This window comes from Mandrillus leucophaeus, unplaced genomic scaffold (genome assembly GCF_000951045.1).
Source record: "Mandrillus leucophaeus isolate KB7577 unplaced genomic scaffold, Mleu.le_1.0 Scaffold435, whole genome shotgun sequence".
NCBI classification, from domain to species: Eukaryota; Metazoa; Chordata; class Mammalia; order Primates; family Cercopithecidae; genus Mandrillus; species Mandrillus leucophaeus.
The window spans coordinates 572495-587316 of record NW_012104643.1 but is presented as its reverse complement, the minus strand read 5'-3'; the positions used below and the strand labels follow the sequence as shown (position 1 = coordinate 587316).

Here is a 14822-nt window from a genome sequence, read left to right as displayed (position 1 = left end):
GGCCCCATGGCAGGCCCTGCACTGTCAGCCAGAGAGGCAGGACACATGGTCAGCAGGGCACATAAGCAGGTCCCTGCCAAGGAGTGCCAGGACTCCGACACGAGCACCCTCCCAACCAGCAAACTGCCAGGGCAGGCACCACCACAGGTGCTCACCCCACAAAGCCCTGCTGATACCAGGTAGCAACACTGGTTGCCACCACTGGACCTGCATCCTGGACAGAAGATTCTCTCTCCAGAGCTCCTCTAATTGGACAAACAGAAAGCCCGTGTGACCCCGACAGGAGCCCTCCCTGACAGTGCAGAGAGGGGACAGCCGGCAAGCAGAGCCAAGCAGAAGCACAACTATCCCAACAACACTTCTCTCCCGACAAATACCACAGGACACTCTCAGCCATGGGACTATTCTCATCACATCACACATACAAGGAAAACCAGACCTAACCCAACTCACTAGAGAAAACCTCGAAGAGCAGGGCATGAGAGGTCCTCTCTAAATCAACAAAGCATGTGTGGACAGTTGCCTGGGTGAGGCAGTCCTACAGGAGAGGGGACGGCCACTTCCCCTAAAACAAGTCACCACAGCAGATGTGGGAGCTGAGCTGGACAAGACAATGGTCTGAAGGAAGCACCTCGCCCAGCAAGGACAGTGGTCCCTGGGACAGGCCAGCGGGGTGTCCAGTAAGGACAGTGGCCCCTGGGAAAGGCCAGTGGGGAGTCCAGCAGGGACAGTGGCCCCCAGGACAGGCCAGCAGGGAGTTCAGCAGGGACAGTGGCCCCCGGGACAGGCCAGCAGGGTGTCCAGAGCCACAGTCGGCACCTGGGTTCTCAGTACATGCTCCTCCCTGACAGGCAAATGCTCTGCTGGTCCCAAGTCTTGGGGGTGAGGCCCTCACAGGTCTGGGTACACAGCAGGTGAGGAACCCACCATGGCACTGGTGCTGGCCGGGGCAGGCTCGGGGCCCCCATTCACATCCACACTCCTCTCCCGCTTGGTGTCCTCCAGGTCTGTCACTGTGCTGGGGCCCTTCTTCTTCTTGAGCTTTGCCAAGATGGAGGACTCCCGCTCCGGGAACGGGGGCATCTCCTCCAGCACGGTCGCCTTGGAAAGAACACAGGGTGGGCTTGGTCAGAGTCCCTGACCTCCGACCCTCAGTCAAGCCAGCCCGAAGGATGGGGGCCTCCTACCAGGATGTCGGTGCTGGCCACAGTGCTGAGCCGCAGGTACTCCACGGCGCGTTGCTGCAGCTCCACGTCTGCATTCCTCAGCTGGCTGTCGCTGCGCAGCACGTCCTGGATGGTCGGCTTCACCTCAGGAAAGAGGTTCACGAACTTGATGTAGGTGGACAGGAGCAGCGCGCGGGTGGGGACGCTGCATAGGTGGAACTTGGAGTGCAGCAGGTTGAACTGGATCAGCGGGCTAGAGGGGTGGGGAGAGCACAACACGGGAACGCCATCGTCCCCTCGCAGGCTCCAGCACGTCCCCGCAGGGGAGGGACAGCAGCAAGACCCCCTTGCCTGCACCAGAGGCTGCTGGTCAGGACCCTCTTCCAGCTCCAGATCCCACTGCAAGGCACCCCTTTCACAAAGTCAGCCATAAACCCCATGTCTCTATTTTCTCCTAGAATCCCTGCTTTTTTTATCAACTGAAGGAAAACAAAAAGACGCCGACTGGGAGCAGACGAGGCTCTGTGAGGCCTCCCAACAAAGCCGGCTGGCACCTCGCCTCTTGGCCCCGACTCGCACAGGGCCTCTCACCTGGATCTCGGGTCTCCGGCTATCAGGTTTCCAAACTCCCCCAGGATGTAGCCGCCCACTTTGACCAGGTTCTCGTGGCACGCGGGAGCCTGAAGAGCCTGTGAAGCACAAACACAATGAGCCGGGGTGGCAGCCAAGTGTCCAGAGCTAAGGTGAGGCAGGCACGTCCTGGCACGGTGCACCCTACACCAGCACCAGCCCCTCAGCTTCCTGGAGACCCCAGTCCAAGTGCCCATCCCTGCCTTCCTCAGCACCCTCAGCACCTGTGTCAGCAGCAAGGAACCCGAGCGAGGCTGTCACACGCTGACCTGCCCTGGAGGGAGCTGCAGCGTCCAGAACAGGCTCCGGCCAGGGAGGTTCTGCCAGCGTCCTCATGGCACACCCCTTTCCCGGTGGCCTAATCCTCTCCGATGGACAGGGCAGGCCCCGCCACGGCAGGCCCCAGCATGCTCTCACACACACAGGGGCCGGCTTTCTCAGATGGCCCCCAGAGAGCCAAAAGTTTGAGAGTTAGGGTGAGAAGAAACTGGGACTCTCGTGGGGCGCCAACAGCGGAGGAACTAGAGCCTCAGGGAAGAGCTGAGGGGCAGGAGGGGTCAGTGACAGCCCTCGGCACCTCCACCCAGCCAGGCTGGAACCACTCACTGCTCACCTTCCGCGACTGCCCTCCACCCCATCCTTCTTGCCGTCCTGCGGGCCATACCTCGAACACAGTCTTGGCTGCGTAGCCCTGCACGTCGTCCCGGTTGATGACGATCTGAATGACTCGGTACCACACCTCTTCACTCACGTAATCACCAGCAATTCGGATCAAGTTCAAGATGGTATCCACGTACCAGGTGTAGTCCACCGCGTACTTCTCTGCCAGGATGGCGACCTTCAGCACCTGCAGGGGAGGGGCTGCTGAGGGCCGGCACCTGCAGGCCGTGGCAATCCCAAAACCAAACTGTCATCCAAAGTCAAAGTGAGGGTTTCAGAAGCACCTAAATGTGTCTACAAAAGTTTGGGACATGCAGAAAGCTTGAACTAGATTCTCAAAAAAGGCCATGACCCTGAAAGTTTAAGATTCCCTGACTTAAACAAGGAAAGCCAGGAAGAGGCGGAGACCAGCGTACAGAACGCCACAGCCACAGCCAGGCCACCTGCCACCTGGGCCCTTGTCTCCTAAAGCCCCGACACCTGGTGGCAGCGCTCCTCTGATCATGCCACCCTGGGCTCCTGGCGGCCACTTCTCTGGTGGTTTCCTCCAGCTCTGGCCAATCTTTCCTGCGAGCCTCACCTGGAGGTTCCCCTTCTTCCCCTCTCTGGCTCACTCTCACGGGTGCCCTCTGGAGGCACCTGCCCAGCCCACACCCACGTGGCAGCCACTCACATGGAGCTCTGCCAGGCTGTCCAACACCAAACTCATCTCCCCAAAGTCACCTCACCTGGAACCAAGCCCCCCTCCAACAGCACCAGCTGCCAACACCAACGCCAGCAGGCATCAAGACCACGCGCCTCCCGAGGGCACCCCCAATACCCTGCCACCCCTCCCCACACCACTGCCCCTCTCCACACCCTGCTGCTGGCCTCTCAGGCACTGGTGACTGGGCCCCCCCCGAGAGTCGCTGCCTGGAGCCTGGATTCCCAAATCCCAACCTGACTCCATGACACTTCCAAGGCATCATTCCAAAACGTACTACTGCCTCTGAGCCCTACCCTCAGCCCGGGACTGTGCACCAGGGGCCCTCAGGCCTCACTGGTAGGGTCCCCACCTCTGCCTCACATGCCCTTCTCCCCACCTTGTGCTAAGTCACCTCCCACCCCTCCACAAACGGCTGCTCTGCCCTCCCAGGGGCCTCTGCACCATCATCCTCTCCAGACCAGGTCACTACCGCCTTCTGCAGTCCACATGGCCCCCCAGGAGTGTAATGCCTCCTGAGGCCCCCAGAACATGGGCACTTACTTCCTCTGGCCATCCCACCCACAGTGCAGCACCCACAGTCCTGCTCTCAATCCGTCCCCCTCTGTGGACGGGAAGGTGCTGAGTAGGCAGGGAGTGGGCCACGTCCAGTTTGGACACTTAGCACCTAGCACAGCCAGAGAACATGCTCTGCCATGCTCGGCTGAAAGGACAGGGTGGGGGGAGCACCATGCCCAGCTGAAAGGACGGGGTGGGGGGGCACCATGCTCAGCTGAAAGGATGGGGTGGGGGAAGCACCATGCCTGGCTTAAAAGATGGGGTGGGGGAAGCACCATGCCCGGCTTAAAGGATGGGGTGGGGGGAACACCATGCCCGGCTGAAAGGACGGAGTTGGGGGAGCACTATGCGGCCTGAGACACAGCACCTGTCTTACTCCTCGCAGCAGGAGCCAGCTGAGGATTGCCGCTCATCACGTAGAGCCGCTCATCACGTAGAGGGGCGAGAGCAGACACCGGGCTGAAGAATGCCCAGGACCTCAAAATCTGCACAACTGTACTCAGAAGCACACTGCTTCTGTCTCTGTTCAAACCACCCAGAATGACCAGGAACGAGGCTCCTGTGACGGCCGTCCCCAGAGCCAGCCCCACCCCACCACAAGTGTTGAGACCAGGCCACGCTGCCCCAGCCAGGCCAGAGAGGGTCCACTGGCTGCAGCCAACAAGCACCTGCCTGGCCACTCTACAGACAGCCCTGCCCTACACCAAACGCTCCCCGTGGTGCCTGCCCTTGGGGCCTCCTGCCGGGAGTCAGCCCACCCCTGTCCCTGGGCCCCTCAACTTCCCAGGCCCACTGCCCTGTCCTGAAGGGTGGACAGTCCAGCGTGAGAGTCACCTCCTGGTCCCCACCCTCTGCAGGTCTGCAGTGCCTCACTGAAGCTCAGTCTGTGATAATTTCACCCCTCAGCATTGAAGTCCCAGCACCTGGGCCCCTCCGTTCACTAAAGACCCCTGAAAACCTGAGTCTCTCACCTGGGCATAACCACTGAAAACCTGCGTCTCTCACCTGGCATAGCCACGCACACCCGCCCAAAGCGACCTGTCACCTGCTGCCAGCTCCGACCATGGCTCTCGGCAAAGCGCCCAAGGAGGCCTCGAGCTGTACTTTGCCCAAAAAGACAAATAACAAAGCGTTTTCTATACAATGGAGGCACTGTCTCAGCCTCAACAAGAGGCTGTGGTCCTGGCCGGTGACAGTGGCCAACCCCACATGAGGACACCCAGGCCTGCCCCTTAAACCCCACCATCCACAGACAGTGAGCCTGAGAGGCCTGTAAGCATGGTGGAGGCCTCAGGCCCTCTCCTCTGCTGACCATGTGGCCTCCACAAGGGTTCCTTCCCTCAAGTTTTGGGTCATGCTCAGTCTTTCATCCTTTCTTTTTTTTTTTTGAGATAGAGTCTCGTTCTGTGCAATGGCACGATCTCGGCTCACTGCAAGATCCGCCCCTCCCGAGTTCACACCATTCTCCTGCCTCAGCCTCCCCAGAAGCTGGGACTACAGGTGACCACCACCACGCCCAGCTAATTTTTTGTATTTTTCGTAGAGATGGGGTTTCACCGTGTTAGCCAGGATGGTCTCGATCTCCTGACCCCGTGATCCACCTGCCTCAGCTTCCCAAAGTGCTGGGATTACAGGCGTGAGCCACTGCGCCCTGCTGATGCTCAGTCTTTCACACATACAGGTTTGATGAGCTTCAGCAATTTGGCAAGTATGCACGCCTACTTTGTGGATAAAAACAACATGGGAAATTAAGCTATGGCCTAGATCCCGTGCTTCCCAGAGATCAAGAGAGAGACACAAAAAAAAGCCAAGCCACAAAGGATTAATTCAAGGGCTCAAAATGCAACATAATTAAACAATTAAAAGAATTTTGCCCACAGGAGTCTGAATTTGTGCAGCCCCAGTGTAGATGGCTACAGCCTCACTCAGACCTGGGGCTGCAGTGCCACCACCGAAAGGACAGGCAGGCCACAGATGCCACGCGGTGCAGGTGTTTTAGTTATTTTCTTTTTTTTTGAGATGGAGTTTCACTCTTGTTGCTCAGGCTGGAGTGCCGTGGCAGGATCTCGGCTCACCACAACCTCCGCCTTTGCCTCCCAGGTTCAAGCGATTCCCCTGCCTCAGCCTCCGGAGTAGCTGGCATTACAGGCAAGCGCCACCATGCCCAGCTAATTTTGTATTTTCAGGAGCGATGGGGTCAGGGTTTCTCCATGTTTGTCAGGCTGGTCTTGAACTCCCAACCAGGTGATCCGCCCGCCTCAGGCTCCCAAAGTGCTGTGATTACAGGCGTGAGCCACCGCACCCAGTCAACAGTTATTTTCAAGACCAAATGACTCTACCAAAAATGATTTTTTTTTTTTTTTAAAGACAGGGCTTCGCTGCGTTGCCCAGGCTGGAGTGCAGTGACATGATCTCGACTCACGGCAGCCTCAACCTCCTGGCCTCAGGTGATCCTCCCGCCTCCGCCTCAGGAGTAGCTGGGACCACAGGCGCCACCACACCCAGCTTGAAAATGTGGATTGAAATGCAGAGGCAGAGGAGCCTTGTATCCAACATCTCATGGGTTCTCAATCAAGCCCTGCGGGACAGAATCACAGAGCACGAAGGAAAATCCGCCCCTGAGATTCGTGCTTGTGGCAGGAGAGGACTCAGAGGCCACCAGAACTCACAATCTCTTCTCGGATGGAGTAGTCGGCCGTCTCCAGATAGCTCAGCATCTCGGCCACGATCTGTGGGGCATTGCTGCGGTCGCACATGGCATAGAGGAGGTCCACGGCCCGCTGCCGCACGCTCACGTCCCGCTCGGTCTGGGGAACAAGGCACAGAGTAAGAGGCCGCAGGAGCAAGGCCCAGGCTTGGGGATAGGCCCGGCACCGCATCTCAACGCCCACCCTGAGCTTCCCTCACACACACATCCAGGTCCAAGGATCCGACCTGCACTCGGGCCGCATGTGTCTGGATGGCCCGGAAAAGAGTTCCGCCTACTCACCCGGCCGTCCCACCGCACAGGCCGGTTTCGCTAGGTCCCAGCGCACTGCCTGGGTGCCCTCCGCTCGCCCGCGCCTCCCTCCGCACCGGCCAGCTTCGCTAGGTTCCAGCGCACTGCCTGGGTTCCCTCCGCTGGCCCGCGCCTCCCTCCGCACAGGCCAGCTTCGCTAGGACCAAGCGCACTGCCTGGTGTGGACGGCCCGGAATAGAGTTCCGCCTCCTCGCCCGCGCCTCCCTCCGCACAGGCCAGCTTCGCTAGGACCAAGCGCACTGCCTGGTGCAGGTTATTAAGGCCTCTCTTCCATGCAGCTGAAGACCCCGCTGCCTCCGACACTGCCGTGGAGCTGCCCCAAGGCAGGTTCTCACGCCCCACCCCGGAGCCCGTGCTGATGAGCCCCCAAGAGGCTCTGCAGCATGAGAAAGCCCGAGGTCTGCATAGCTCTGCTCCCAGCAAACGGCAGCAGAGTGGGCACTGCCAGCCCTAGCACTGGCCATATGCAAATGAGTGTCCAGCCTTTCTGACAATAGGGATTGACTAAAACACACACCGAACCAGGACCAAGAAGAATCCAGAATACCAAACGCCCACCACGAGCCCCTCGCACGCCACCCAGAACACTCGTGAGCTGCACACAGACGTGCGGAGGGCTGGGAGCGGCCCTGCCACAGCCTGAGGCTGAGCCAGACGGGAGATGTGCAGCTCCCCACCTCCCACCTCCTAACACATGCACACCGGTGACTAAGGACGTGGCAGACACGTCCTACGTGGAACGAACCCTCAGGGTCGCTCTGGAGACTCACGAAGGCTGGCAATGGCCAACCTCAACTGGGTCTTCCAACTCTGATATTTTAATCCCCAAATAAAGTGAGTTTCCTTTGCAACAGGAGGATTTTCTCAGAGATGAGGGGAAAAAATTTCATCTACCAAGAAGAACTATTTCTACTTGTTGGCATTATGCACATGCAGGATGGCACACGGGGATCTGCCCCCAGCAGGGAAAGGGCTGCCAGGGACTCGTGTGCTCAGCCTAACCAGCAGAGCAGGGCCGTCCTGGCCATCGCCAGGCAGCATGGCCCTCAACTGTGGTGTGACCTCCCAAGAGTAGGTGACAGGCAGAGGCCAGTAGCACCAGCCACCACCTCCATCTCTGCGGGGAGTCAGGAAGCACTGCGTCCCCCCAGCCTTCACAGGAAAGCCCACAGCACCTGCTCAGGGAGTGAGCAGACCCCGAGGACAGGGCACTCGCCTTCAGGGCGTTGATGACAGTCTCGATGTGTGTCTTGACAGCCTCGTGGGAGAACTCGGAGCTGGCCAGCGTGCACATGCTCTCCAGGGCCAGGTAGCGCAGGTTGGTCTCACGGTGCTGCAGGAACTGGCCCAGCTGGTTGCAGGCTCGGACGAGCAGGTTCGGCTCACTGCGTGGAGGGAGGGGAAATGGGGGGGCGGTTTCCTCAGCAAGTGTGACACAAACTGGACAGAGCCTGCGTTCCCCGACAGGTCCAGATGGCAGACAGCAAAGTCACACTACACTCACCGCCACCGCACTGCTCAAGTGGGAACTCGGGAGCCTCCCCGGATGCACCTGACCCCTACCCCTGACTTCCGTTTTGCGTCCATTCTGTGCATCCCCCCAGTGACAGTCAGCAGCCCATGCATCCACTGGAGCTTCCCAGCACCTCCTGAGCCTCAATCTGCATGAGGCTCGCAGGAGGCCGGTCAAGCTGTGACCGGCAATGGGGTCTCAGCCAAAGGCACCAGCCCAGGGCAGGGAGAAGGCTGAGAAGGCTGGGAGCGTGGCTGCTGCCCCACTCACTCTACTGTCTCTTCAGAACGTGGCTTCTCCTCACATAACAACAGAGCTTTCTCTAAAATGGGAAATTTCACTTTTAATAGCTCCCAGCTCTCTCAGACTGAGTTTTCATCACTTGTAAAAATGCTGTAGTAGCAAATGGGTGGTGTTCACTAGCTGTAGAGAGCGTCTGCCCACAGCCTGGCCTGTTTCCTCATTATCGGGAGCCTGGTGGGAGCTGCAATCTCATTCTCACAGGACCCTAAAGCACGGCACCACACGCAAGACCCACGCCAGCCCACATGCAGTGCACCACAACTGCTGAGCAGAAAAGGCGTGGGAGCAGAGGAGGCAGACGCTCCGGGCCGTGTGGTGGGAGCAGAGGAGGCAGACGCTCCGGGCCGTGTGGTGGGGGCACAGGAGGCAGACCCTCCGGGCCGTGTGGTGGGGGCAGAGGAGGCAGACGCTCCGGGCCGTGTGGTCGGGGCAGAGGAGGCAGACGCTCCGGGCTGTGTGGCGGGAGCAGAGGAGGCAGACCCTCCAGGCTGTGTGGAGCGGCCAGCCACCCACCCCGTGCCTTGTGTTGTGTGGATGGGCACAGCCGTTTCCAGCACTGCCCTGGGACCCTGGACCCACCAAGTATGGCTCTATGCCCAGCAAAGTCACAGGACATGTGCACACGCCCCCCACCCCATCCCCGTCTCCTCTCCATTCCATGACACGAGAAGCCAGTCAGGAGTGGGGATGCTCAGGAGAAGGAGGAAAAGGCCCTTTTGGGGGATGAGACCACAGTCAGCAAAGCAATTCATGGTGAGCTCAGAGGAGGATGAGCCGAGCTGCACAGAAAGAAAAGGGTCCAGCAGGGAGCAGACAGGCAGGACGAAGGGAAGGCCCGTGGAGTGGACAAACTAACTAGACATGATCAGCCCAGTCTCATGCCAACGAGAAGGAACATGTGTGCGTGCGCAAGATGAAGTCCTCTCCACAGGCAGCCGACACACCTGTCATGGTGAATGATTAAGCTGATCGCCTCGAAGAGCACGGCATTCTTCGCATTGGAGTGCTGGACTTTCTTTGACTTGGGTGGTTCTTGGGCTTTGTTCAGGATGGTCTCCAGGCACTCAGTCAGGCGGCCTCGCACTGCAGGGTCTTCTGGGCAAGACAGAATGGTGCTCACCAGGCTCCAGTGGCCCACAGCCCGCCCTGCCCCTCCCGGCTGTACCCATACATCATGAGAGCATTTTTAATATAGTTCATTCACATCTGTGTACCCAGCTGGGAGCATTTACAAAACTGAGAAAGGCTGGGCACAATGACTCACTTCTGTAATCCCAGCACTTTGGGAGGCCGAGGCAGGCCAGTCACCTGAGGTCAGGAGTTCAAGACCAGACTGGCCAACATGGTGAAATCCCGTCTTTATGAAAATGCAAAAGTGAGCTGGGTATGATGGCAGGTGCCTGTAATCCCAGCTACTCAGGAGGATGAGGCGGGAGAATCGCTTGAACCCAGGAGGCAGAGGTTGCGGAGAGCTGAGATCGCGTCATTGCACTCCAACCTGGGCAACAAAGGGAGACTCCGTCTCAAAGAAAACCTGCACAGATCTGGTACTATAAAAGCACAATAGACCCAAACCCTAACAAAACTGTAGGCTCTGCAATAATTGCTCCACAAAAGCCAGCGCATATGGCAGCACTGGCAGAAAGGTCGATGAATCAAGAGGCAGGGCTAGTAACACACTTCTTAAAATAATAAACAAACCACTTAAATCTGAGACAGGGAATCAGACCGGCGCTAGTGCAGCTTCAGGAGCCGTGGCCTGCGCGTTACCTGGGGGTGGGTAGCACTGCAGCAGCCTCAGCAGTTTGACAGACAGCCAGGGAGCCGGGACAAAATAGTAAGTGTAATCCTGAAGATCTGTTGATGCGGACGTCACGATCTGTAAGACAGCAAAGGCAATCAGACACGCTGCTGGGCACGAGTCCCCGCTGCAGGGACCCAAAGAAAAGCCATACTCACTCCTCGGGTCATGCCTGAGCTGGAAAAATGGTTTTGTTTCACGTGCCAGGAGCGTCTGACACTGTTTGGTACCCCCAGGTTCGCTGTGAGAGGGCTGTGCTGTCACTTGGCAACACGCTGCCGCAGCTGAGTGGCAACCCTCACTTGGTACAAGACACCATAGCACCTGGATTTGAAACTACAGTCTTTCCTTTGTGGACCAGAACATGAATGAAACGAAAGAGAGAGCTTTAGGCTCCTCAGAAGGAAGAAGCACACCCCCACCCCCAGAAGCCGGCATTCTGACCCTACCCCACAACCCCACAGATCCCCCCGACCACAGGCCAACCCAGATGGTGAGCTCGCTGAGGCAGGGAGGCTGCCCGCCTCACTCACATCCCATCTCTTTGTCCAACGCGGCCTTTGGCTTGGCAGATCCTCTGTCAACCTCCCGAACAAGTGACAATCACGACCACCTCACATTTCCACTGACATACAGCCCAGTGTCTCCTGTTTCTGGGAGGTCAGTGTAGTTCCTCCCTTCCTACAAAGCTCACATGTGCGACACTTTTAGGCCATAAGTGAACCCATTTAGAAAAGTTCACCCTGACTCCTGCCCTAAGCTGCAAGATGCCAGCCCAGACTTGGGTCACAGACTCCTGCTACAGGGAGGCAAGTTCTAGGCTGTCTGTCAAAAACAGGGCTGAAAAGCACAAACACAAAGCAGGAAAGGCAAGAATCACAGCACTTCCGAGACAGAGACACGGCCAACACGAGCTGTCTCTCAAACATGTACGTAGCTAAGGGCAGGCTGAGAGAGAAATATATAGCCTTAACTGTACATATTTGAAACAAATATAAAGAGAAAAGCAACAAAAATTCATCTCAAGGGTTTAAGAAGAGACTAGGCTGGGCGCGGTGGCTCACACCTATAATCCCAGCACTTTGGGAGGCCGAGGTGGGCAGATCACGAGGTCAGGAGATCGAGACCATCCTGGCTAACACGGTGAAACCCTGTCTCCACTAAAAAATACAAAAAACTAGCCAGGCGTGGTGGCGGGTAACTGTAGTCCCAGCTACTCGGGAGGCTGAGGCAGAATGGTGCGAACCTAGGAGGCGGAGCTTGCAGTGAGCCGAGATCGTGCCACTGCACTCCAGCCTGGGCGACAAAGCAAGACCCTGTCTCAAAAATAAATAAATAAATAAATAAATAATAAAAAGAGACTAGCAAATTAACCCAAAGAAAGTAGAGGAAAGGAGGCCAGACGTGGCGGCTCCTGCCTGTGACCCCAGCACTTTGGGAGGCCAAGGCAGGCAGGATCACTTGAGGTCAGGAGTTCGTGACCAGCCTGGACACTGTGGTGAAACCCTATCTCCACCAAAAATATACAAAAATCAACTGGACATGGTGGCGAGGGCCTATAATCCCAGCTACTCAGGAGGCTGAGGTAGGAGAACCGCTTGAACCCGGGTGGAGGTTGCGGCAATCCAAGATCGTGCCACTGCACTCCAGCCTGGGCAACAGAGTGAGACTCTGACTCAAAAAACAAAAACAAAAAAGAAAAAGAAAAGAAAAAGAACACATGCACAGTTGCACAACTTATAAAATAAATTAAATTCATAATTAGAAAGTTTCCCAGCCAGGGCCAGGGCGGTGGCTCACGCCTGTAATCCCAGCACTCTGGGAGGCCAAGGCGGGCAGATCACTAGGTCAGGAGATCGAGACCATCCTGGCGAACACGGTGAAACCTTGTCTCTACTAAAAATACAAAACAATTAGCCAGGCGTGGTGGCGGGTGCCTGTAGTCCCAGCTACAGGCTTAGGCAGGAGAATGGCGTGAACCCAGGAGGTGGAGCTTGCAGTGAGCGGATATTGCACCACTGCACTCCAGCCTCGGGGACAAAGTTAGACTCTGTCTCAAAAAAAGGAAGTTTCCCGGCCAGGTGCAGTGGCTCACACCTGTAATCCCAGCACTTTGGGAGGCCAAGGTGTGCAGATCGCCTGAGGTCGGGAGTTCGAAACCAGCCTGACCAACATAGAAAAACTCCGTCTCTGCTAAAAAATTAGCCAGGCATGGTGGTGCGTACCTGTAATCCCAGCTACTTGGGAGACTGAGGCAGGAGAATTGCTTGAACTTGGGAGGTGGAGGTTGCAGTGAGCCGAGATCGTACCACTGCACTCCAGCATGGGCACCAAAAGCGAGACCCTATCTCCAAAAAAAAAAAAAGTTTCCCACAAAGAAAACTCCAAGTTCAAGTGGTTTTACCAGTTAATGATAAAAATTGTTTGGCAAACTAGATAAAGGAACTTCTTTAATGTGATGAAGAGGATCAACAACAACAGAATTCTAAAGCAGACATCATGCTTAACGGCGAAATATTCAACACAAAAAACAGACAATCCAGGGTAAAAATGGGTAAAAGACTTAGGCACTTCACAAAACAAGACAGCCAAATAGCCAATCAAGAGGCAAAGTTGCTCAACCTCATTGATAATCAGGAAGATGTAGATTTAAATCACAAAGAGGCCAGGTGCAGTGGCTCATGTCTGTAATCCCAGCAGTTTGGGAGGCCAAGGCAGGTAGATTGCTTGAAGTCAGGAGTTTGAGACCAGCCTGGCCAATATGGTGAAACCTCATCTCTACTAAAAATACAAAAATGAGCCAGGCGTGGTGGCGGGTGACTGTGGTCCCAGCTACTCCAGAGGCTGAGGCAGGAGAATCCCTTGAATCAAGGGGACGGAGGTGGCAGTGAGCCGAGACTGCACTACTGCACTCCAGCCTGGGCATCAAAGTGAGACTCCATCTCAAAAAAAAAAAAAAAAAAAAAATCACAGAGATCCCACTATACACCCAGATGACTAAAACCCAAGGGACTAACACCACACATGCCAGCCTGCGCCTCCTGCTGCTGCTGCGAGAGCCGGGTGCACCACAGGGGAAGTTGGTCTGGCAACACCCTCCTCCTCAGGTTCAGGAGCTGCAGCCCCCAGCTGAGCCATGCCACATCTCAGCAGACACGCGCAGCACCTCACGTACATGGAAACCGAGGGACATCCCAGACTGCTCATGCTGGAGGATGCACAGCAGCCTCAGAGGACAAGGAGCTAAGTGTTCAACAGGACAGCGGGTAAACTGCAGGGGTCAATTCACACAGCCGATTCCATGAAGCATCAAATGTGAATGTATCACAGCTGCACACAAAACAGAAGAACGTGTGCTGCAGGTCCATCTGCATAAAACTCAAAACAGGAAGCTGAACAGCAGGCTTTAGCGTGCACACCGGGCGGTAGGTCCACGAAGCGCCAGCCACGCTTCCCCAGTGGGGGCCACGGGACCCCTGGGTGCCCCTCCTCCACCCACGTGGTATTGGGTGCTTGCTCACGCAATGGGAACAGGGAGCTGTGTTTCTCTACAGACGGGACAGTTCTCAATTAACAAGAAGGTTGACAGAGAAGCCAAGTTGGTTTTCACCTCTGAATTTATCAACTGACCAAATACCTTGCATTCTACAAGTAAGCTAATAACTAAATAACCAAGACAAAAGCCACCCTGACTTCTGCTCCCCACAGACAGACTCACCCTGCTTAGCCTGGAGACCGCCAGAGACACGGAGGTTTTAAACTCTTCCGGGTTCTTCTGCGCTAAAGTGGTGATCAGACTTGTGGCTGCAGTTACCACGCCCTGAAAGAAACACGCACACAACAGTCAGTCAGAACAACTGAAGCTGCACTTGTGTTAACTCATCTTCCAAACAAAACCTCAAACCAACCAGCAGCACGCTGGCAGCCCACAGCTACTCTGGCCTCAGGCCTACCCCGAGAAACCTACAATGTTCTCCAAGATGGCACACGTAGGTTTTCTCCTTCCAGCTTCTCCTTAAAGACTGGGAAGTTCCGTCATGCTTAGCCCAGATCCCTGCCAGCGTCAAAGGGCCAGAGGGCCATATCCACCATGCAGGTCAAGCATGTGGGCTGCACACGCCACCTGGCCTGCTGTCCTCTCCTGGCCTGGCCTCCATCGTCATCTGCACTTGCTGCCTCTGGTTTAATCACTCATGTTCATTGCAGAGGGAGACACCACCCTTAGACTGATTTGAATCTTTACAACCCAGAAATGAGCAACTGGAGAAGTCCTTTTCCATCCTCCTTTTTGGAAAGTGGCCCTGGCAGTCACTGAACCACCACAGGCAGGATGAGGCCACCAGGCCCAGCACGTCTTCCCTCCCCGCTCCCCCTGGCCTCAGTGAGAACGGATTCGGGTCCCAGGGCACAAGTGGTCCTCCCCAAGCACCGGGCAGCCCGTTACCGCTCCAGGACACAGCACCGGGCAG

At 56.6% G+C, this 14822-nt stretch overlaps 1 protein-coding gene across 1 annotated transcript in view; it reads right to left on the bottom strand.

Annotated features, from left to right (window-relative positions):
• AP2A2 (adaptor-related protein complex 2, alpha 2 subunit) overlaps nt 1-14822 on the bottom strand; it is a 92615-nt gene that overhangs the window by 16531 nt on the left and 61262 nt on the right. Inside the window, exons 6-14 of the mRNA XM_011993856.1 lie at nt 14072-14173; nt 10323-10431; nt 9497-9647; nt 7953-8121; nt 6387-6524; nt 2461-2643; nt 1758-1855; nt 1188-1419; nt 928-1101 (exon numbers count right to left, since the gene is read on the bottom strand). Coding sequence (XP_011849246.1) covers nt 928-1101; nt 1188-1419; nt 1758-1855; nt 2461-2643; nt 6387-6524; nt 7953-8121; nt 9497-9647; nt 10323-10431; nt 14072-14173 — 1356 coding nt within the window. The remainder of the gene's footprint in view (nt 1-927; nt 1102-1187; nt 1420-1757; nt 1856-2460; nt 2644-6386; nt 6525-7952; nt 8122-9496; nt 9648-10322; nt 10432-14071; nt 14174-14822) is intronic.